Genomic DNA, 21,781 nt, shown 5'->3' with positions numbered 1-21,781 from the left:
TATTCAGCTGCCATAATTTCCTCTGTGTCCCATACCTCAGGGAATTGTTGTTAGCATTTCAGGAAGGGGGGGGGGAAATGAAATAAAAACTCCGCTTGGCTTCCATGCCGTATAGAAGCCAGACACAGTTTGTTAAATATAGCCCTACATGAAAGAGCCCAGAGGAGCTGTTCTTTACACAGTATAATCAGAACCCCATATAAATTCTGAGGCACAACTAACCCAAGTTTCTCCTCTCCTGCGTTAGTCCATTTCTTCATATTTCTTTGTCACATTCCATTTCCAAGGGATTATGAAGTAGAAGGGAGGCACTCTTTGTGATATAAAACTAAGAAAACTGGGAAAACCAAACAGCCCACAGTAGGTGTGTATATATGCATCCCCCCAAGTCAGACCATTGGTCCATCTAGATCAATGTTGTTGTTGTTGTTTAGTCGTTTAGTCGTGTCTGACTCTTCGTGACTCCATGGACCAGAGCACGCCAGGCACTTCTGTCTTCCACTGCCTCCCGCAGTTTGGTCCGAGTCATGTTTGTAGCTTCGAGAACACTGTCCAACCATCTCGTCCTGTCGTCCCTTTCTCCTTGTGCCCTCCATCTTTCCCAACATCAGGGTCTTTTCCAGGGAGTCTTCTCTTCTCATGAGGTGGCCAAAGTATTGGAGCCTCAGCTTCACGATCTGTCCTTCCCAGTGAGCACTCAGGGCTGATTTCCTTCAGAATGGATAGGTTTGATCTTCTTGCAGTCCATGGGAAAGTCAAGAGTCTCCTCTAGCACCATAATTCAAAAGCATCAATTCTTCGGCGATCAGCTTTCTTGATGGTCCAGCTCTCACTTCCATACATCAATACTCAGTGTCAAATACTCCAGGATTTCAGACGGGGGGCGGGACATTACCTGCCTTCCTCGAAGATGCCAGCCTATTGAACCATGGGACTTCTGTACATCACTCAAGAGTTATATAACTAAAAACGTAAGACTAAAGACTTATATTCAAGTTAGTCTTCTGTGTGTTCAGTTGGGTACATTAACATATGGGAACTGGACAAAGATGGTACCAGAAAGAAGCAAATAGCTTTCCCCCCATATTGCAGAACGTATCATACAAACTGGATGACCTGTGTTGGTCCCCAAAATCTCATCTGCAATGTTGTTTCCAGGTTTGGCAGTCCCTTGGGCAACGTGCCCTAAGTGCACCTCTCCCTTTGGGTCCAATCCACACAACTGTTGAGAATTCCGTTCCACCTTAAGGAACAGACGTGTGGAATTGTTGCATGTCACATGTCTGTTTACACTGTTTACACTCCAGCACTGTATGCTGGGAACTTCCATTTGTGTATAGCTTTTGCTTTTGCTGTTCTCTCTGAAACTGCATGAGAGATAGACGACATGTTTCTTTGTTCTGATTTATGGTTAATAAATCTGTAGCTGTAGCATGACTTACGCCTCACGCCTACTTCTGTGTGCACAGTACACTCTGCTAATTGTGTGCGCTGGCTTTTGAAGTTCGGGTCGCTGATTTACATCGGAGCACGGGCCGATGGATGGAGATGTCCAAGCTGGACTTGTCAGCTGGCCTCCTGGCCCCTTTGCATGTCGACAACAACCACTTAGAGATGCCAAGGAAGGATTCTAGTTTGTCACTGCTGGTATGCTTGGAGGGGACAGGTGAACTTGCAACAGCAAAGATGTTGAGGAGCAGGGGAGGAAGCTCTGGAAACTGGCTTGGACCCAGAGAGGGTGTACGCAAGGAATCCTGGCCTTGCTCATATGCCCTATGAGTAAAAAGTTAGGGGGTGACATCTGATTCCAAGTAAGTTAGCAAAAACGTATAAGACAGTTACAAATATCTATTGGAAATGTAAAGAAAAGGAAGTCACCTTTTATCATATGTGGTGAACTTGAAAGGTAATAAAAGCATTCTGGGAAATGATATATAATGAGATGGAAAAAAATGTTTAACTTAACTTTTGCAAAAAACAACAACAACAAACAACACCAGAGGCTTTTTTTATTAGGAATTATAGGTGCAGATATGGTAAAAGTCCAGCACCATCTAAAGCCATTTAAACTGCTTTGGTGACAGAGGAAGCTCAGAGGGAGTGGAATAATATATGGACCTTAAGGCCACCCCTCCTTCAGAACGACAAAGGAAAAACGCAATATAAGAATGCTACTGGTTTTGGAACAAAGTATGCCCCACTTTGGGCAAAAGATTCCTGCAATGCAAGTGGTTGGACTAGAAGATCCCTTGTGGTCCATTCCAACTCTCCAATTCTATGCCACTCCAACAATCTTCCCCTTCTTCTCATACCTATTTGTATTTAATTTCCGAGCACTAACTGACAAGCTGTTGCAGTGCATTCCATGTTGCTAATCCAGAAAACCTCAGACTTGAGGTGAAGTTGCTTGTAGAAATGCTGTCTTTGGCACGCAAATAACTGCATGCTCTGCAACAGAGATTACTTAAAAGGGGTAGAAGAGCAGCATCGAAATAAATTGTGAAGCAAGAAAAGATTTTGAGTACCAGAAAGAAAGAAAGAGGAAAAAAGCACCCCATACAGTGGGCGCTCGGGTTGTGAACGTGATCTGTGCGGGATGCACATTTGCAATCCGCAGCATTCACAACCTGCAGTGCCGTGTCTGTGCACACATGGGTCGCAATTTGGCGCTTATGCACAAAGCGCAATTTAGCGCTTCTGCGCATGCGCAAAGCACCGAAACCCGGAAGTAACCCATTCCGGTACTTGTGGGTTCGGCGTGGTGCACAACCCGAAAATGCGCAACTTGAAGTGTCTGTAACCTGAGGTATGACTGTACTTACAGATCCCCTTTATTGCGGTGGCACTGTGTTCCAGTGATTCTGCTCCCACCTCTGGGACTATTCCAGAAAACAGCTATTGTGGGAGAGGGACACTAGTATCAGAGTAGCACCACCAGGGTTTCAATTTCAAATCCATAAATCTCAGCCATAAAGCTTACAGGGTGACAAAGCTTATTACTCCCTTCCAGGCTAACCTGCCTCATGGGGTTGTGATGACAAAAATGGGGGAGGAGACCCCTGAGTAATCATTCAGACCAATCAGTCAATTATCCATTATATTTCCCATGTAAAAGGTAAAGGTAAAGGTACCCCTGCCCGTACGGGCCAGTCTTGACAGACTCTAGGGTTGTGCGCTCATCTCACTCTAAAGGCCGGGAGCCAGCGCTGTCTGAAGACACTTCCGGGTCACATGGCCAGCGTGACAAGCTGCATCTGGCGAGCCAGCGCAGCACACGGAACGCCGTTTACCTTCCCGCTGGTAAGCGGTCCCTATTTATCTACTTGCACCCGAGGGTGCTTTCGAACTGCTAGGTTGGCAGGCGCTGGGACCGAACGACGGGAGCGCACCCCGCCGTGGGGATTCGAACCGCCGACCTTTCGATCGGCAAGTCCTAGGCGCTGAGGCTTTTACCCACAGCGCCACCCGCGTCCCCCATATTTCCCATGTACACCCTGTCTATTTAGTGAGTGTCTTATTAGTCGTGAAATATTATTCACGTCGTTACACGTCGTTCACATTACATAATTTTTTTTGCAGTCTAGCAGTTGGCCTGGGATGCTGAAATACTTGGCAGCTTCTGAAGGACATCATGACTGACCAGGTCTTTTTGAGATAGGAAAACAGGGATCTTCTTACAGGGGAGGAGGTGACAACAGGTCCACTGACATCTGCTTGACCTTTATATACCTTTGCTGCTGATAAAGTCCTTTTCTGCGGTTTGGCATTCAGCTTGAAATATCTCTGTGGCCATCTTGCTACCAGAAGTCTCTTACTGCTTGCTTGCTTGCTTTTCCAGTTCGATATTCAGAGTTCATGACACAGCTTCACGGACCCAGCAATTATGGGTGATTTTATTCCTTTTCTTGTTAAAATCAATGCCGAACCTACCGTGGGTAATTTGGACCTGTTGCTCACAAAGACAAGAGTTAATGCAGGATAATCAAAATGGCATAAGCAAGCTCTTCTTTCTCAGTCTTACCCCAAATATTTTCAAGGGTTGATTTATATACCATCATCTTTGGTTGTTTTCTTTCTGCGTAAGAACTGCTCCCAGTAATTTGAATGCATGGAGCGAGTAGCATGTGATCCACTGGCACACAGGTACACTTTGAAATATTGCTGTGGTTCCAGAAATGGTTGCAAATGTTACTTGTGTTAATGGTTTCAGAACTCACAGAGTTAAAGAGTTCTGTGTGACGTCTCTTTCCTGAGGCGTGGTTAGAAACACTTAAGGGAGTGGTTTGACTCTAAGTGTTTCAGTCTGACTCTGGGACGCTATGCGAGAGGGAGAATGTGTCAGTTCTCGCCAGGTCTGAATTTATGATGTTATTCTACATGATTAAAGGCAAGAGGAGATAAGGACTGCCTTGTGTCTGCTTTGAATTTATTACCCCACTGTCTGCAATCCGCTTCTCACCGCTGTGTTTCGCTCTGCTACCGGCAAGAGAAAGAGGCCTGAGGAGGACTTTCGCAGGGCACGGATAGCTTGCAGAGTTTTGCAAGGGAAGTGTGCCAGGCTCCATGTTCAGCCTCTGTTTACACTCTTGTCCGGCGTAACCCAAGAACTTGTGTGCTATTGGTCCATAGAGCACTTTCTGTATGGAACCTGTGGTCTCCATTTCCCATCAACTTCAACCAATATGGCCAATGGCCAGAGATGATGGGAACTGCTAAACTCCAACAACACTTGAAAGAAGAGTTTGCATTTGATATCCCACTTTATCACTACCCGAAGGAGTCTCAAAGTGGCTAACATTCTCCTTTCCCTTCCTCCCCCACAACAAACACTCTGTGAGGTGAGTGGGGCTGAGAGACTTCAGAGAAGTGTGACTAGCCCAAGGTCACCCAGCAGCTGCATGTGGAGGAGCGGGGAAGCGAACCTGGTTCACCAGATTACGAATCTACTGCTCTTAACCACTACACCACACTGGCCACAGGTTCCCATCCATGCTGTGTACTGTAATGGTTGGGTCTCTCCCACAGAAGCGAGACAACTCCGGCAGCAATTAACTCAGGTTTATTGCTCAAAACACACAAATCACTCTGAAGCTCAGTCACTCAGTGTCTGTTTCCAAATTAGCTGTTGCAGAGTCTGAGTTCCGCCCCTTCCTCTTCCCACTTACACTTCCTTTCGTGTTCATGCCTCTCATTAATTCTTGCAAGCCTACGCATCTTGGGATAGGCTATTTCCGGTGGCCCTCCCTCTGAGTCCGAGCTTAAACTGTCAGTCTGTGTCTTCTCCCTGGAACTCTTCCCTTCCTTCTCCTTGTTCTCGGGGCTCAGACTTCTACTGCAACTTGGCTGCTCCTCCCTCGCTCCACATTCCTGCCTAATTACCTCCTCCTGTCTCTCCAAGCTCTCCCTCTCTGTCAGCAATGGGACGCAGCTGACATGTACCATGTGATATAAGTTTGATGACCAACTTTGAGGACAGGGGTCACCATTTAACTTGGTTCACAAGGTGGTAAAGTCCAGAAGTTCCCGAGGCCCCGAAACCAACAGCTCTGAGGAAGTTGAACAATCTTCAAATACCAATAGCACATATCTTAGCTTTAAATTAGACTTCTTGTTTTTTCTTAGTTAAGGAAACATATGTAAAAAAAAAATAGCAATAGACATTTAGAATAACACTGGGTTGGTATGCAGTTTGGTTTGCTTGCCTGAGGAAGAGGAAAGAGGGCCTTCTTGGTAGTGGCACCTGCCCTGTGGAACGCCCTCCCACCAGATGTCAAAGAGAAAAGCAACTACCAGACTTTTAGAAGACATCTGAAGGCAGCCCTGTTTAGAGAAGCTTTTAATGTTTGACCGACTATTGTGGTTTAATATTTTGTTGGAAGCCGCCCAGAGTGGCTGGGGAAACCCAGCCAGGTGGGCAGGGTATAAATAAATTATTATTATTATTATTATTATTATTATTATTATTATTATTACTCAGTTTGTACATTCCACACTTTCCATTCAGGTTAAAATGATACCTTGCTGGTCTCTCAACCACAGCCCTTCAAAATCATTTCAGTGCTCATGAGAGTTAGTGACTGAGAGAAAAAATTAAAGTCGTACCTTGGTTTTCGAACGGCTTTGTTTTCGAACGTTTTGGCTCCTGAACACACAAACCTGCAAGTGAGTGTTCCGGTTTGCGAACTATTTTTGGAAGCCGGACGTCTGACTTCTGTGGCTTTGGATTGGCTGCAGGAGCTTCCTGCAGCCAATCAGAAGCCAGACTTTGGTTTCCTAATGTTTTGGAAGTCAAATGGAATTCCAGAATGGATTCCGTTCGATTTCCAAGGTACGACTGTCCACATGGATGTGAAGCAAACCTTTCTTGCTTGGTGGGATCATTTCCTCCCCCACCTCCTGTGGGCCAACTTTGACTGGTGGAGAGCATGGACGTAGCCAGGACTTGGGGGGGGGGGGAGGAGGAGCTTGATTAGGGTGGCAGAACCGACACGATTGGTCAGTAAAGTATTCCTATTGTTTTCCTTGATCTGGGGAGGGGGGCAGCTGCCCCTCCCCGCCCCTCCTTGTCTATGTCCATGGTGGGAAGGATCACCCTGCTGCCAATTACCTAATCTTGTGAACCACCCCAAGATCTTTTGATGAAGGATGGTATATAAATCTAATAAATCTAATAATAATGACATGAAGTCACCCGTTTTTCTTTGCCTACATGGTTTGAAATCAAACTGGTGATCAACTGATGGATGGCTTGCAAAGCCCAGTGCCCTTTCAAGAGCTGCCATGATTATCTGCGCTTGCAAGGGCACAGTGCAAATTTACTGTATATGCACACATTCAAATTTAGAAACAATTACTGTAATTTAAAAAGAAATGCAATGCTCTCAAACTCTAGCAAATCTGTTTTTAAATAGTACCCTGATTCCTGTAGGTGAGCAAGGCTGACCTCTGCAATCTAATTATTTAGCAGTATTATCTGGTGACCTGGGAGGGTAAGAAGACATCCCAGGGTGCACAACTTAGGCTGGAAAAAGCACATCACTGCATAAAGGAAGCTCTGATTTCAGCACCACCTGTGCTTGGAAAGGATGCAGGTGGCGCTGGGGTCTAAACCACAGAGCCTAGGGCTTGCCGATCAGAAGGTCGGCGGTTCGAATCCCCGTGATGGGGTGAACTCCTGTTGCTCGGTCTCTGCTCTTGCCAACCTAGCAGTTCGAAAGCACGTCAAAGTGCAAGTAGATAAATAGGTACCACTCTGGCGGGAAGGTAAATGGCGTTTCCGTGCGCTGCTCTGGTTCGCCAGAAGTGGCTTAGTCATGCTGGCCACATGACCTGGAAGCTGTCTGCGGACAAACGCTGGCTCCCTCGGCCTATAGAGAGAGATGAGTGTGCAACCCCAGAGTCACCCACAACTGGACCCAATGGTCAGGGGTACCTTTACCTTTATCTATGCTTTGGGAGAAAGGCGATGGCAAACCTAGACAACATCTTAAAAAGCAGAGACATCACCTTGCCAACAAAGGTCCGTATAGTAAAAGCCATGGTTTTCCCAGTAGTGATGTATGGAAGTGAGAGCTGGACCATAAAGAAGGCTGATCACCGAAGAATTGATGCTTTTGAATTAAGGTGCTGGAGGAGACTCTTGAGAGTCCCATGGACTGCAAGAAGATCAAACCTCTCCATTCTGAAGGAAATCAGCCCTGAGTGCTCACTGGAAGAACAGATCCTGAAGCTGAGGCTCCAATACTTTGGCCACCTCATGAGAAGAGAAGACTCCCTGGAAAAGACCCTGATGTTGGGAAAGATGGAGGGCCCAAGGAGATGGACGACAGAGGACGAGATGGTGGGACAGTGTTCTCCAAGCTACCAGCATGAGTTTGATCAAACTGCGGGAGGCAGTGGAGGACAGAAGTGCCTGGCCTGCTCTGGTCCATGGGGTCACGAAGAGTCGGACACGACTAAACGACTAAACAACAACAACAATGCTTGGAAAACAGGCTAAAATTTAGCAAGAATTGCTACTGGCAACTTCTGTTTATCTCAAAGGTCTTCTTTGGATTAAATATATTGGAGTCATACAGGTGTTATGCAAGGCCGAATAAAGCAATGTCACACAACATTGCTATGATGTTTCTTCCACAAGAGCTCATGGATTGTACCCCATAAGCAAAATAATATGTTGTTTAAATTCTTTCCCATATTTCCCCTGCTTGTTTACTTTTATTGTGCCTTTTCTAGGAAACAGGATTAATTTGATTTCTTGGCTTTCAGGTGTCTTTTGCTCTCCAGGAAAACTGTTAGATTAAAGCAAAGGATCATCCTTTGCCAGTCTCCTAAAGAACTGGGGACATTAACATTCTGATCCTTAATCCATTTCTTGAAAGCAAGCCTAACTGATTTTAATATAATGTGTGTGATCTAGGCAAAGTTAGGCTCTTTTATGTCCCACTGATTTCCATGAAAGAGAAAGTGAAGCACATTTAATTAATATATGCAAGTGAGCAATTATCATTTTTTACCCTCTGGGGCATGTGAAGCTTAAATGTGCGTGCCTGTATCTGAGTCTTCCTAATTGTACTTTCAAATATTTGCAGTGGAAGCCCAACCCAGATCACTGGTGGTGGCAGCCTTGTGTGAAGCATCTCTCCTCTAGCTGCTGCCATTGATTGGAGAAGATTGGAGGATCCCAGAAAAAAGGAAGGAGGTTTCTCATCTTCTTCAGTGTTCCCCGAGTGGTCAACGTCTAGTGAATGTGTGCAGAACTGTAGACCCAGGCTACAATCTTTCCCCACCTACTGGGGAGTTAATTCCATTGAAAATGGGTCTTACTAATGAGTATTAATTATAGGATTGCACCCTTAGAGCAGTAGCCTGAGCAATATTTTAAGTTTCTAGCATTGCTTGAAGTGAGAGCTGGACCATCAAGAAGGCTGATCGCCGAAGAATTGATGCTTTTGAATTATGGTGCTGGAGGAGACTCTTGAGAGTCCCATGGACTGCAAGAAGATCAAACCTATCCATTCTTAAGGAAATCAGCCCTGAGTGCTCACTGGAAGGACAGATCGTAAAGCTGAGGCTCCAATACTTTGGCCACCTCATGAGAAGAGAAGACTCCCTGGAAAAGACCCTGATGTTGGGAAAGATGGAGGGCACAAGAAGAAGGGGACGACAGAGGACGAGATCGTTGGACAGTGTTCTCCAAGCTACCAGCATGAGTCTGACCAAACTGCGGGAGGCAGAGGAAGACAGAAGTGCCTGACGTGCTCTGGTCCATGGGGTCACGAAGAGTCGGACATGACTAAACGACTAAACAACAACAACAACAAAGTCAGGAAGAATGCATAGGGTGGTATAAAGTTTTACCCACAGCACACCTATTGGAATTAGTGGATCTAACTTTGTCACGTTCATTCATTTCAGTGGGTCTGAGTAAAGCTTAGTTTTATAAAACCAATACAATTTTAATTCTTAGATACCTCTCTGTGCTTATTGGGGGAGATGAAAACCCCAAGCTCTGTAATTAACTGCATTCTTTCCTCGCTGAATTCTTCATAATTGTTGGTTTGTTTTACAGCTAAGTAACTTGAAAAAAGTGACCTTTGTCGACGTGTCAGCAAACAGTTTCCCCTCAATTCCAATATGTGTGCTGCGGATGTCGAGTTTGCAGTGGTTGGATATGAGCAGCAACAACCTCAAAGATCTCCCACAAGACATAGACAGGTAGTCCTTTATATTGCCTTTGAAATTAAGTTTGGTTGTAACAAACGAAGCATTGACTGACTATACTGTCTAAATTTGGAGGTGGCATGGATTGGAAGGTTGTCTAACTCAGTGTTGGCTGGTACCCATTAGCAAAAGGGAGGTAGACCACCAGTAAGAAGAGAAGAAGAGGAGTTTGGACTTGATATCCCGCCTTTCACTCCCCTTAAGGAGTCTCAAAGCAGCTCACAATCTCATTTCCCTTCCTCCTCCACAACAAACACTCTGTGAGGTGAGTGAGGCTGAGAGACTTCAGAGAGGTATGACTAGCCCAAGGTCACCCAGCAGCTGCATGTGGAGGAGCAGGGAAGCGAACCCAATTCACCAGATTATGAGTCCATCGCTCTTAACCACTACACCATGCTGGCTCTCTAAGTGGAGCCACAGCCAATGAGAGGCGGAGACTACAGATTCTCGTTCTTTCCCCATTCTCCCCACTGCTGAATTCTGCAAGTGGAACACTGAGATTAAGGACTTATCCACACCTTCATTTGCCCCACTGCTTTCCACTGGGGAAACCTGATCTGTAGCGCTGAATTGGCTTTTCTGTGGATTGCCATTTGTTCTGATTTAGCACTAAAGAGCGAGTTTTCCAAGGGAAAGTGGCAGGGCAAAGGGAAAACTGCTCAGACCCCTGCCTGAAAAGTGTCAGACAAGAAGGAAGCCTTTCAGATCCATGTTTTCTATGCATGGGATCTAAGAAGGAGGAAGCTGCCAGGCAGTGCCACTCCATGAACTGGTAGCAAGTAAGAAGGCAGGCGACTCGGGGCTGGCTGAGGGTGGATAGAGGTTGGTGTGGCAGTGCTTCATTTGCCCTTGTAGACCAGCCCCCACTGATCTAACTATCATTTGCAGTGGAAGCTATGAAACCTTGGATGTGCACAAATATTTTGGTCTATGAGCTGGAAGAATGGTGGCAGCTAAGCCACATGTCTGCTGTCCTGCTTTGAAAGTAATTATGGTTAAGACTCTATAGCCATCTTCAGGTGGTAAAAAGAATGCGTGAAGGCTCAGCTTGGGTCAAGGGCATGGCTTCACCAGCCCTGCCCACAATTTCCCCTCCTCACCCAACATTTACATCTTCAGCATGAAGTTCAACAGAGAGGTTCTAAGGGCATTCAGAACCTTCCCAGTTTCAGTCCTTGTGTTCTTTTGCATGCCTGAAGGAGGTTTATATCAGGGATGGGGAACCTGTGACCCTCCAAAGGTGGTTTGACTCCAGCTTTCACCAGGCCCAGCTAGCATACATGATGGTTCGCAATGGTTGGAGTTGAGTCTACCAACATCCTTGGTTTATAGTGTATTTAGCTTAAGGCTGTGCCTGACATTTCTACACACTCTCACACAAACACCATTCTCCATCAGTTAACGAGAAAAGAAATTGCATTCCAAAATTATCAAATGGGAAAGAAAATTTCAGTGACGTTCTCATGAGGGGCGGGAATTTTGCTACAACTGCCTTGCTCTTTGGCAGCTGTTTTCTGAGTGCCTTTACTTTCATTCTGCAAATCATCTTCCCAGTGGTCTGCTTTCTTCAGCTCTCCTGAGTGCATGCATTTCCTGAAAACCTTCTCATTTCCTCATGGCCTGGCAAATACAGATTATCATATCAATAGGACGTTTGCTAGTATATAAGCAAACATATCAGCTATGGTATTAATGCATTTAACTATGGAACTCTTTTTGATCTCCCAAGGCTGGAAGAATTACAAACTCTTCTCCTGCAAAAAAACGAGCTTACTTATCTTCCACAAGCTTTGGTCAACATGTCGAAGCTCACTTTACTGGCAGTGAGTGGCGATAAGTTGGTTAAGATGCCCACAGCTATATGTGAGTCAACCACAGGTTTAAAGTAAGTAATCAATAACAACTTCAAAAAATGTTCTTCCTTTTCTCTTTCCTGGATCTATTCCCCTAGATTCTACAATGGATGGAATCTAATCCTGCATTTTCTTCACATAATCTAACTCCCAGCACACACACACAATATTACGTCCAGGTTACAAGGTGTCACAAACAGATAGCAGAAGAAGCATCTTGACAGATATGCTTGTAAAACAAGGGGTGAGGGGATAAGGAAAACTCTTTTAGGTACCCAAGAAACTATGTTCATGGCTTGCAGTTGGGGAATAGGAGCAATGAAGGTCACACCCACACTAAGCAATTTCCCCAACAATCCTGGCAACTGTAGTTTGCTAAAGGTGCTGGGAATTGTAGCATGGTAAGGATGGGGAATATGGTGAGTAGCAGCACCTGTTTTTCTCAGAAAAAAGCACTGATCATAACCATATTTACAGATAAGATAAAGCCTCCTTTAGCCCAATTAATTCCATAATAATCCTGCCATGTTAAACAAATTCAGGACAACCAACACAATCAGTGTGTGGGTGCAACCAGTATTGTGTGATATCCACAATTAGAACATATCTAACTTCCTGTGGTAAGCATAAGATTGTCAGGGTTGGTCATGTGCTATGCCATGCTGTCTGTGGCAGCCGTTTTGCATTATGCCACCCCCAGCAGCTATTTTCTGGTGAGTACCCTCAGTACATTCTCAAAATTCAAAATCTGCTCACTGCTTCTAAAAGGTTGCTGGTTTAAGGTCTTTGCTTTCAGAACCAGTAATTCTGATCATGGTCTCATGGGGGCTAGTAGGCATCTGAATATTGAGCCATGGAAGTGTGCCAGGAGGAGCAGAGCTCACATATTGTGGGAATGTTAAGGCTAGTAGGAAAGGATATACAGTGGTACCTCAGGTTAAGTACTTAATTCATTCTGGAGGTCTGTTCTTAACCTGAAGCACCACTTTAGCTAATGGGGCCTCCTGCTGCCGCCGTGCTGCCGGAGCACGATTTCTGTTCTCATCCTGAAGCAAAGTTCTTAACCTGAAGCACTATTTCTGGGTTAGCGGAGTCTGTAACCTGAAGCGTATGTAACCTGAAGCCTATGTTATCCGAGGTACCACTGTATTGAATAAGTATCCTTCCTTCACTCACACTAGTGAGTAATAATAATAATAATAATAATAATAATAATAATAATAATAATTTATTATTTATACCCTGCCCATCTGGCTGGGTTTCCCCAGCCACTCTGGGCAGCTTCCAACAAAACACTAAAATACAATAACCTATTAAACATTAAAAGCTACCCTAAACAGGGCTGCCTTCAGATGTCTCCTAAAAGTCTGGTAGTTGTTTTTCTCTTTGACATCTGGTGGGAGAGCATTCCATGGGGGGGGGGTGCCACTACCGAGAAGGCCCTCTGCCTGGTTCCCTGTAGCTTTGCTTCTCATAGCGAGGGAACTGCCAGAAGGCCCTCGGCACTGGACCTCAGTGTCCGGGCAGAACGATGGAGTGATGTAGCAGAGCAGATTCCCTTCAATATAGCAGGAAGCTAGTTTGAAGATTCATTTGAATCTCTTTAGTTAAGTGATCCAATTTGGCTTGCCCAGGTGGATTATTCCTGGTGTCCCCTTTTATCCCTCTTAAAAGAATAAAGAGACAAGAGTCTTTTCTTAAAAGTAACAAGAAATTTACTCACATTCAGTTCACAATTAGATCCCCGAAAGGCAGGCTTTCCTTAGTAGTTACATAACAGTCTGTCAGTTTATCTCACATGGAGAGTAAGCTCACGGGCTGCTGGCTGAGAGCCAGCAGACAGCAAAATTATATTAAGAGAACAAAATGGCTGCAGGAGAGCAGCAAGCAAGAGAGGAGAGCAAGAGAGAGATCAAGAGAGGGAAAATGGTTGCGTGACTCGACCTTTATGGAGTCAGCCAGGGCCATGCCCATCTCCCAGGCCACATGCAGGGGAAGGATGCTCCAGACCAATGGAACAGGAAGTTACACTGATTGGATGTCCCCCTTGCCTGTGCCCACTCTAGGGAAATAAGGAATGTTGCATTTGACTGTTCCAATGGATTACATCCCACACATATGAATCTGATGTTTTCCCCCTTCATAACTCTAGCTAACTCCCTTGAGTTAAAATATTTTTCATGGTTTCCCCTGCTTCAGATTGCTGTGCAAAATTGAACCGAGAGGGTGGAGTCAAAACTATTTTTATGCTCCTCAGGAGGTAGAAAATATGTCTTTCAATTCAATAATTAAGCATGTGCTCTCAGTCTTGCGCATGTCTGCCTCCACAAGGCTACTTCTGAATTAACGTTTATTCTAGCTAATTAGCATGAAAAGTGTGTGGCTTCTATGCCCACGAAAAGAGTAGCAAACTTTTGCCCATAGATAAATTGACTTTGCTCAGTAACCAAGTAGGAAGAACAGAAAATTTATAGGGCAATAAATCATTTGGCATATAGCAAGTTACAGTCTGCTCATGATAAGGAACATTATATAACCCTCTTCATGCTAATATTTCATTTTTTTGCAGATTTATAAGCCTCAAGGATAACCCTCTTGAAACAACCTCATTTCAAGAGATTGACGAAATAACAGAAAGTGACCGTGATCGTGAGCTGTTTGAAAAAGAATTTATGAAAGCCTACATTACAGACCTCAGAGAAAGAGGTACAGACATATATCAGTGAGATTGCAGCCTAATTTCCTTTTCATCCCAGTGTATTGAGATGCTAATTTCAAACTGATTTCTTCATCACATTAGGGAGGAAAGTTAGTCAATTATACACTGCGATCCATGTGAGGTGTTTCACAGAGGATCTGGAATCTGGCACAGAGTCAAAATCCTTGAGAATAGCCATTTAAAACAGAAAGCGAGTTTCTCAATCATCTTATGGAGGTGCGCTTGAAATCTGCAAGAAGTGCATATTAAAAAGGAGAAGGCTGGGAATTAAAGATTTTATTTTTCACCCTGTAAGGCTGCTTTCCTCTCACTTTTCCTTTGTCACTGTCATGTCATTTGGTACATAGCTGCGTACATCAGCTCGAGAGGTGTGTGGAAGAAGAGAAGTCAATGAATGAGAACAGTCCCTAAAGCAGCTCTGCCCCATTATTTAAAAACTCTTAAGGTAAAGGTAAAGGGACCCCTGACCATTGGGTCCAGTCGTGGCCGACTGTGGGGTTGCGGCGCTCATCTCGCTTTATTGGCCGAGGGAGCCGGCGTACAGCTTCCGGGTCATGTGACCAGCATGACTAAGCTGCTTCTGGCGAACCAGAGCAGCGCACGGAAACACCGTTTACCTTCCTGCCGGACTGATACCTATTTATCTACTTGCACTTTGACATGCTTTTGAACTGCTAGGTTGGCAGGAGCAGAGACTGAGTAATGGGAGCTCACCCCGTCGCAGGGATTCGAACTGCCGACCTTCTGATTGGCAAATCCTAGGCTCTGTGGTTTAACCCACAGCGCCACTCTTAGCCAACCATATAACCATTCTTATCTGAACCTAAGAAAATCCTGCTGGATCAGGCCAATGGCCCACATCCTGTTCTTACCCAGATGCCTTCTGGGAAACTGGCAAGAGGACCTGAGCACAGGACCTTAGTACGGTTTCCAGCAACTGGCATTTAGAAATCTGGTTACCAGATTTTTTTCAATGAATCTGGGGACACTTTTTTTTGGGAAGCTGAGTAGCAACAGGGAGTCAGTAGTGGGGATGGTGAGGCAAAAGACCCTGGGCCCAAGCACACATGCATATTGTATAAAGGTGCAAAGCCCTTCTTTTGCACCCTCTAAAACATAAATGCACAGAGTTTTTAAAAAACTGGGGAACGGCACACCGCACGCCTGTGACTCCCGAGCCTCCCCCAATCTCCTGCCCCCTTCCCCTTTGTTTTGACTGATCGGGGGAGGCTTGGGAGTCGCGGGCGGCTGGCCGTTGCCCAGTTTTTTAAAAACTGTGCAGTTATGTTTCACAGGGTGCGAAAGAAGGGCTTTGTACCTTGCCTGGCAGAGAAACCGTGCGCCTTGCACCCCTCCTGGGCAATGGCCACCCGCCCACAACTCCCAAGCCTCCCCTGATCTGTCAAAACAAAGGGGGAAGGGGGCAGGAAATCTGTACCGCCGGACATCCCTGGTTCCCCCTCAGCAGTGGCGGTGGCAGCGAGCAGCTCCTGAAGCCAGCCAGAGCCAACTGCACTACCAGGCTGGCTCTGGGCTGCTGTGGCTGCCGCTGCCACGTTTCCTGGGGACAGATTTGCAAATCTGGGGGCATTCCAGGGATGGAATTTGTCTGGGGACAGATTTGCAAATCCAGGGACTGTCCCCAGGAACTGGGGATGTCTGGTAATCCTAATTTAGAAGCCTCCAACCATAGAGGCAGAGAATAGTCATCATGGCTAGTACCCACTGATATCCTTGCCTTCCACGAATTTGTCCAATCCTCTTTTAAAGCGATCCAAGTTTAAGAATGTGCCAACAACTACAAAATTATAGATCATTAAACTCATCTGCCCCTGGCTCCACAAGGCCCCAATTATTTCCAAGAAAGCCAATTTTGTGCTAAACCATGTATAGAGCCTTGGCACATATTTGTCTTGCCAATAGAATTATTTCTCATATTATGTCCTGGAGCCAAAGAGTTTCTGCTCAAGCAGTGGTACTTCTGAAGCTGCTTTCCCTAGCCCAGCACCAAGCCACATGAAAAATGATTTTATTGATACAGTGGTACCTTGGTAGTCGAACAGCTTGGCTCCCGAACAACTCGGCTCCTGAATGCTCCGGTCTGCGAACATTTTTCAGAAGCCCAATGTCCAACATGGCTTCCATGGCCTCTGATTGAGTGCAGGAAGCTCCTGCGGCCAATCGGAAGCCACTCCTTGGTTTTGGAATGTTTTCGGGAATCAAACGGACTCCCAGAACGGATTAAGTTCGAGAACCAATGTACCACTGTGCTGCCATAATGGGCCAGCCCTCAGGTTTACTTATATTCAGGAATGCTGCATGTCAGAGTGATCTTGGGCCTGCTGGATTTGCCCCTCACTTTCTGAAGAGTCCTCTGGATTAGGCTCCTTAGCTACGTCATCCTGGAACCTTATGGTTTCAATGGGAAGGGGGAATTTAAAAACTACCAATGAGAAAACAAATGGTGAAAAATGATCCCATCTCCTACTTTGGCCAGTTGTCAGAGCTTTGGATGCGATGGAATGTGAACTCTCTCTCTCTCTCATTTAGGCTTCCTCCAACAAAGCCCACTGAATATTTGACCAAAACTAGCCCTCTTTTACTTCCATTCCATATAAACAAAATTCACAAGTTATGCATTTCAAACTAAGACTGTGAATAGATGGTAACTTTTCACTCCAAGTGCTGTTCTTAGTATCATTTGTGAAAACACCCCAAGCTGGATCATTTTGCAAGAATCCAGTTGGGAGACATCCCTGTAATTCACAGAAGGTAGGTATTCAGTAATGATCATGTTGGAGGCATCACACTTATCAAACTTAGTGGATTTATCGACAGATAACTCTGTGCTTGCTTATCAGTTTTGGGAGCTCCGTGTGGACTCAAACTGCTGGATATTGGTTTTTATTGTCAAGTGGCCAAACACTGCCATAATCTTTGCCATTTTTTAGGGCAAGCAGCCCATTCATGCTTCTTGAAAGTAAATAATTACTCCAACTGGGAGCCATTGAGGGATTGGGTTAACAGCTGGATTGCAGGAAGACAGTCTGAGGCAGATGCTTTAGGGGGAAAGATTAGGAAGGTTGTGTGTATAATTGTGTTAGGTCAGGAGTAACTATACATGGCGCTCTAACAGACTTTATGACTGGTCCAAGCACATAAAAACAGAGGCCTACGAGAGTCTGACTTGAGATAACTCATGAAGTTTGTTAGAGTGGCATGTACAGTTACTGCCTTAAACAGTACATTGTCGGTTAATAATGAAATATTAGGAGAACAAGCAAGACCTTGACTTTTTTTGGAATTAGACTATGTGGAAACTGAAGCCTCATATATGCAAGTGAGACTAGTTCCTGACCCACAGACAACATCAGTTGCTTTAACACAGGAAATGGGCACCTGTGGCCTTCCAGATGTTGATGGACAACAAAAAGCCACGTGGTGTAGGGTTAGATCAGGCTTCCTCAACCTCGGCCCTCCAGATGTTTTTGGCCTACAACTCCCATGATCCCTAGCTAGCAGGACCAGTGGTCAGGGATGATGTGAATTGTAGTCTCAAAACATCTAGAGGGCCGAGGTTGAGGAAGCCTGGGTTAGAGTGTTCGACTAGGACCTGGGACATGAGGGTTCAAATCCCCACTTGACCATCATGAAGCTCATTGGGTGACTTTGGGCCAGTCACTGCCTCTCAGCCTAACCTACCTCACAGGGTTGTTGTGGGGATTAAATGAGGAGGAGGCAACTATGGACACCATCTTGATAAAAAGGTAGGATATAAATGCAATAAATTAGAATAATAGTATAACTGCTGTCATCCCTGACCACTGGCCATGCTGACCAGGGCTGATGGGAGTAGAAGTCCAACCACATCTGGAGGACCGCCATCTCTGTTCAGCTCCTGAATGGTGAGGCATTGTTCAAAAGAGTGTTTCCCCTGATGCTATCATGGTCCAGTCTCCTCTTCTGTCAGCAGAACATGATTCTTGGTTGCTGCAGCTCAGGGGATGGGGAGGGTAAGAGAATGGCCTCTGCTTCACCATGGAAAGAGTCACTGTTCCTGAATTATGCCTTATTGCCTTGGAACTATTGAAGCAACAAGCTTTGTCTCTAGTTCAAGGACAAACAAGTCAAGGAGATCACAATAGTCATATGGCTGACATAGGGATGGGAAGCATTGATTAGGCCACCAGAATGTTACAAGGGGCCCAATGAGTTGGGAAAGCCACTTCCTTCAGGCGAGTAGAGCTTTGGTGTAAAGCAAGGATGGGAAACCTGCAATCCGGAAGAAGCCACTGGCTCCTGGCTCTCACCAGCCCCTGTCAGCATGGCCAACATGAGAGGTCGGCAAGGTTTACCTTGCCTGGGCCGGTTCACTCCAGCGGAGATCCCTCTGTGGGTCGTATCATGCGTGCGATTTCCGGCATCTGCGCAGACATGATTTCCAGCGTCTGTGTCTGTGCAGATGCAATTTTTGGCATCTGAGCATGCGCAGATGAGATTTCCGGCACTGTGGAAGTGAGTCCCCACACCGCACTGGACCGGTTTAGAACAGCACGCGGGGACTCGCTAAGCGGGCGGCTTGGTTTGGGGGCGGCTTGTGGGCTGGTTAAACGACCCCCGTGGGCTGCTTGTGGCCCATGGGCCTTAGGTTGCCTACCCCTGGCCAACATTATGGGCTGATTGGAGTTGGAGTCCAACAAACTTTGGGGAGCTAAAGGTTCCCCACTCCTGGTTTTAAGCTTTTTTCATTATCTATTCTCCCCTGACTTCTTGTAACTTAAGATCATTTTTTCTTTTTCTCTCTGAATAGCATGATCAGTTGTTTTCTTTCAGAATTTTTTAAAAATATGGATACTACATCTTTCCCACATCCTTAAACATATTATTTTCTCATATGGGATGTCTCCTAGGGCCATGATACCCCCCCCCCCATTTTATTATTGTACTTACTATAAATCTGAAATGGCGGTCCTCAGAACTGAACCTAGTGATCAGATAGATTGTAGAAAACTGTAGAGCACCTTGATTACTTCCCTTTGTGTGTCTGACATCTTGTGTGGAGCTTATCATGTGTATTTATTCATTTCATAACATTTATATAGCATTTGATTGTAGTGATTTACAACACCTCAAAGTGGAGACAGTATATCCATGTGTAGGGAACGCTCCTTGCAACAAAAGTTATTAATTTAAAACGTTTGGAGGATTTGGGTGGAGGGTGTAATTGTTTCAATACCTGCCTAACCAAGTAAGCTACGAGCATTCAGAGATTGACAACTAACGTAGTATATTTTTCTCTTTGCAGAGACTGTTCCTTGCTACACTACAAAAGTATCACTTAGTGTCCAGATATGAGGTCTGGGATTCGTACATCATCAGAGAACCCAAAGGTTTAATTTTGCCATAACAAACGGGAAAAAACATCTTTAGTGTTAAGTGCCAATATAAGCTCTTAAGAAGAAGAAGAAAAAGCTATCAGTGTTTATGGGAGTTTTGTTGCATTAGCTTCAAATGACCAGGCTATGATGTGATAGTTGTAATCACCATGTGACTCTGTCTACCATTACAAAATGTTTCGTATGTGAAAATAGTCAATTCTTTAAAATGCGTGAGACACTGTAATTTTTTTAGACCAAAAACAAACATCTGAATTAAGATCTTCCCTTCTGTACTGACCATTTCTGTGTATGTGTCCGGTCTACTGCAGCACTGTAAGAATCAATGCCTAATTAAAGCTGTTTTCCAGGCAGAGGGTTTGCTGCAAATGCCAGGTGTCCAAGACTAGTGTAACTGACACTTACAGCTCACAAGAGGACTATACCAATCCCCCAGCTGGGTGGGATCAGCACACCATCACTATCAAATCAGTGACTGTGGTGCTCAGTTGGTACCATTTCCTAGAAGTACCTTCTCCCACTTCCTATTTAGTGGGACAGTCACCAGGGAAAGCTTCTGCCTGAACAGAGCCTTGGCTAATGGCAATTTCCCTGTAATTGTATCCTCAGAGAAAAGGTGATTGCTTGCAGTTAACGTGTTCACTCTGCTGTTCAGAACTGTCTTTTCCCCATGCTGCTTTACAGCTGAAATTACTGTCAGAAATATAGAGACTGCAGTGCAGAATTCTGCACAGATATGCCAAATGTGTGCACAGTTCTGGGGTGTCGTCCCCCCCCCCCCGAGTCTTCTCACAGCAGCTTCAAACCTTTCTGAAGCTGCTGCAGGAGGGTTTAAGAAAGCAATTTGCAGCTGAGCATGGCTCTGGCAAAAGTAAATTAGAACAGAGTAAACAAAGAAACAGGGCCTTTTTGCTGTGATTGTTGGAGCAAGAGTTTGCCTCATCCAGTGCTGCTTCCTAAACATCCCTGGGTGGCTTGGGATATAGAGCACAAACGGGAACTGCCATTTGGGAATGCGTTTGATTGTATTTTCAAAATCTTCATTAAGAGCAATAGCTAAGTGTGCCAACTGAGTAGAAAAAAACTAGCCTGGCCTGTTCTTGTGTATTTCACAGCAACTTGATATGCAGAATTCAGCTGGTAATGATTTTTTTCTTGCTGCAAACAGCTTCAGCACTTGCTAGTAACAGGTGTATATGAAGCTACTGCTGAAGACATAATTATAGCTGCCAGCTGAAAAGTTGGCAACCCAAATTATGACACAGCGGCAGTTCTTCTGACAAGTAGCTTATTACAATTTGAGAGATTTGTTAGAACTATAAGAGAAAAAAGAGCTCAGGAAACATGTTTCAGCTTTTAAAAAGCTAGAGTAATGTTTTAAAACTAGGCACTTTTCATTAGTATTGTTAATTCTGAAATGGCAGTATTTTTCTGTTATAAAAATATTTTTATTTTGTTTCAGTGTCACAGCCGTAAGTTCACTTTCTCTTATGACGGTTTAGTTGTTTTGTAGTCTGTCGTAACTTTTTTTTGTATGTGTACAGTAGACTTTCAAAATGATTTTGTTTTGCATAGTTATTTTTTTCATTCGTTCAATAAACCATACTGATAACCTGCGCAGCTGTGAAGTTGTTTCATTTGTATGACACTCAGCAGATGTAGGCAGGTAAAAGGTTGAACAGACAGCTTATACTACCACATAAACATAGCAAATACCCATGTCATGTACAATGAAGGCTACAATGCTATAAACACAGGCCTGGTGTTGCCCCATCATCCTCAAGCAGCAATATCCCCCTATGGGATTCTGATGCCTCCCCTCAGAACATCGCACTGAGCTATAAGTAAACATCATTTTAAATTCCTACAATTTCCAGAGTCAAGCTATTCAGGACAACCCAGAGCACTGTGGGGAATTTTAAATGGTGGCTCATCATACAAACCAGCCATGGCCAATAGGAAAGTCCAGAACATGGAGGGTTTTCTTGGCAAGGACCCCTTCAACTCTGGAGCCAGCTGGTAAAGTTGGTGTTATAGATTTGGAAGGCAGACCCCCCCCCAAACGCTAGAACATGGGTAGGCAAACTAAG

General features: G+C 44.9%; 1 protein-coding gene across 3 annotated transcripts in view; it reads left to right on the top strand.

Moving 5' to 3' along the window:
• The window catches only part of LRRC2 (leucine rich repeat containing 2), a gene marked incomplete at its 5' end in the record, with an annotated part of 83,375 nt that extends 62,068 nt beyond the window's left edge, over nt 1–21,307 (top strand). For all 3 annotated transcript variants that reach the window (XM_080972998.1, XM_080972997.1, XM_080972996.1), the window contains 4 exons: nt 9,572–9,717; nt 11,453–11,608; nt 14,146–14,282; nt 19,601–21,307. In XM_080972998.1, coding sequence (XP_080829124.1) covers nt 9,572–9,717; nt 11,453–11,608; nt 14,146–14,282; nt 19,601–19,650 — 489 coding nt within the window. In that variant the 3' untranslated portion in view covers nt 19,651–21,307. The remainder of the gene's footprint in view (nt 1–9,571; nt 9,718–11,452; nt 11,609–14,145; nt 14,283–19,600) is intronic.
• Nucleotides 21,308–21,781: the final 474 nt, after the last annotated feature.

The sequence above is a fragment of the Podarcis pityusensis genome (assembly GCF_964106645.2).
Source record: "Podarcis pityusensis genome assembly, chromosome: 11".
Classification (NCBI taxonomy): Eukaryota; Metazoa; Chordata; class Lepidosauria; order Squamata; family Lacertidae; genus Podarcis; species Podarcis pityusensis.
The sequence above is the reverse complement of the archived record's forward strand: the minus strand, read 5'-3'. Positions and strand labels throughout refer to the sequence as shown.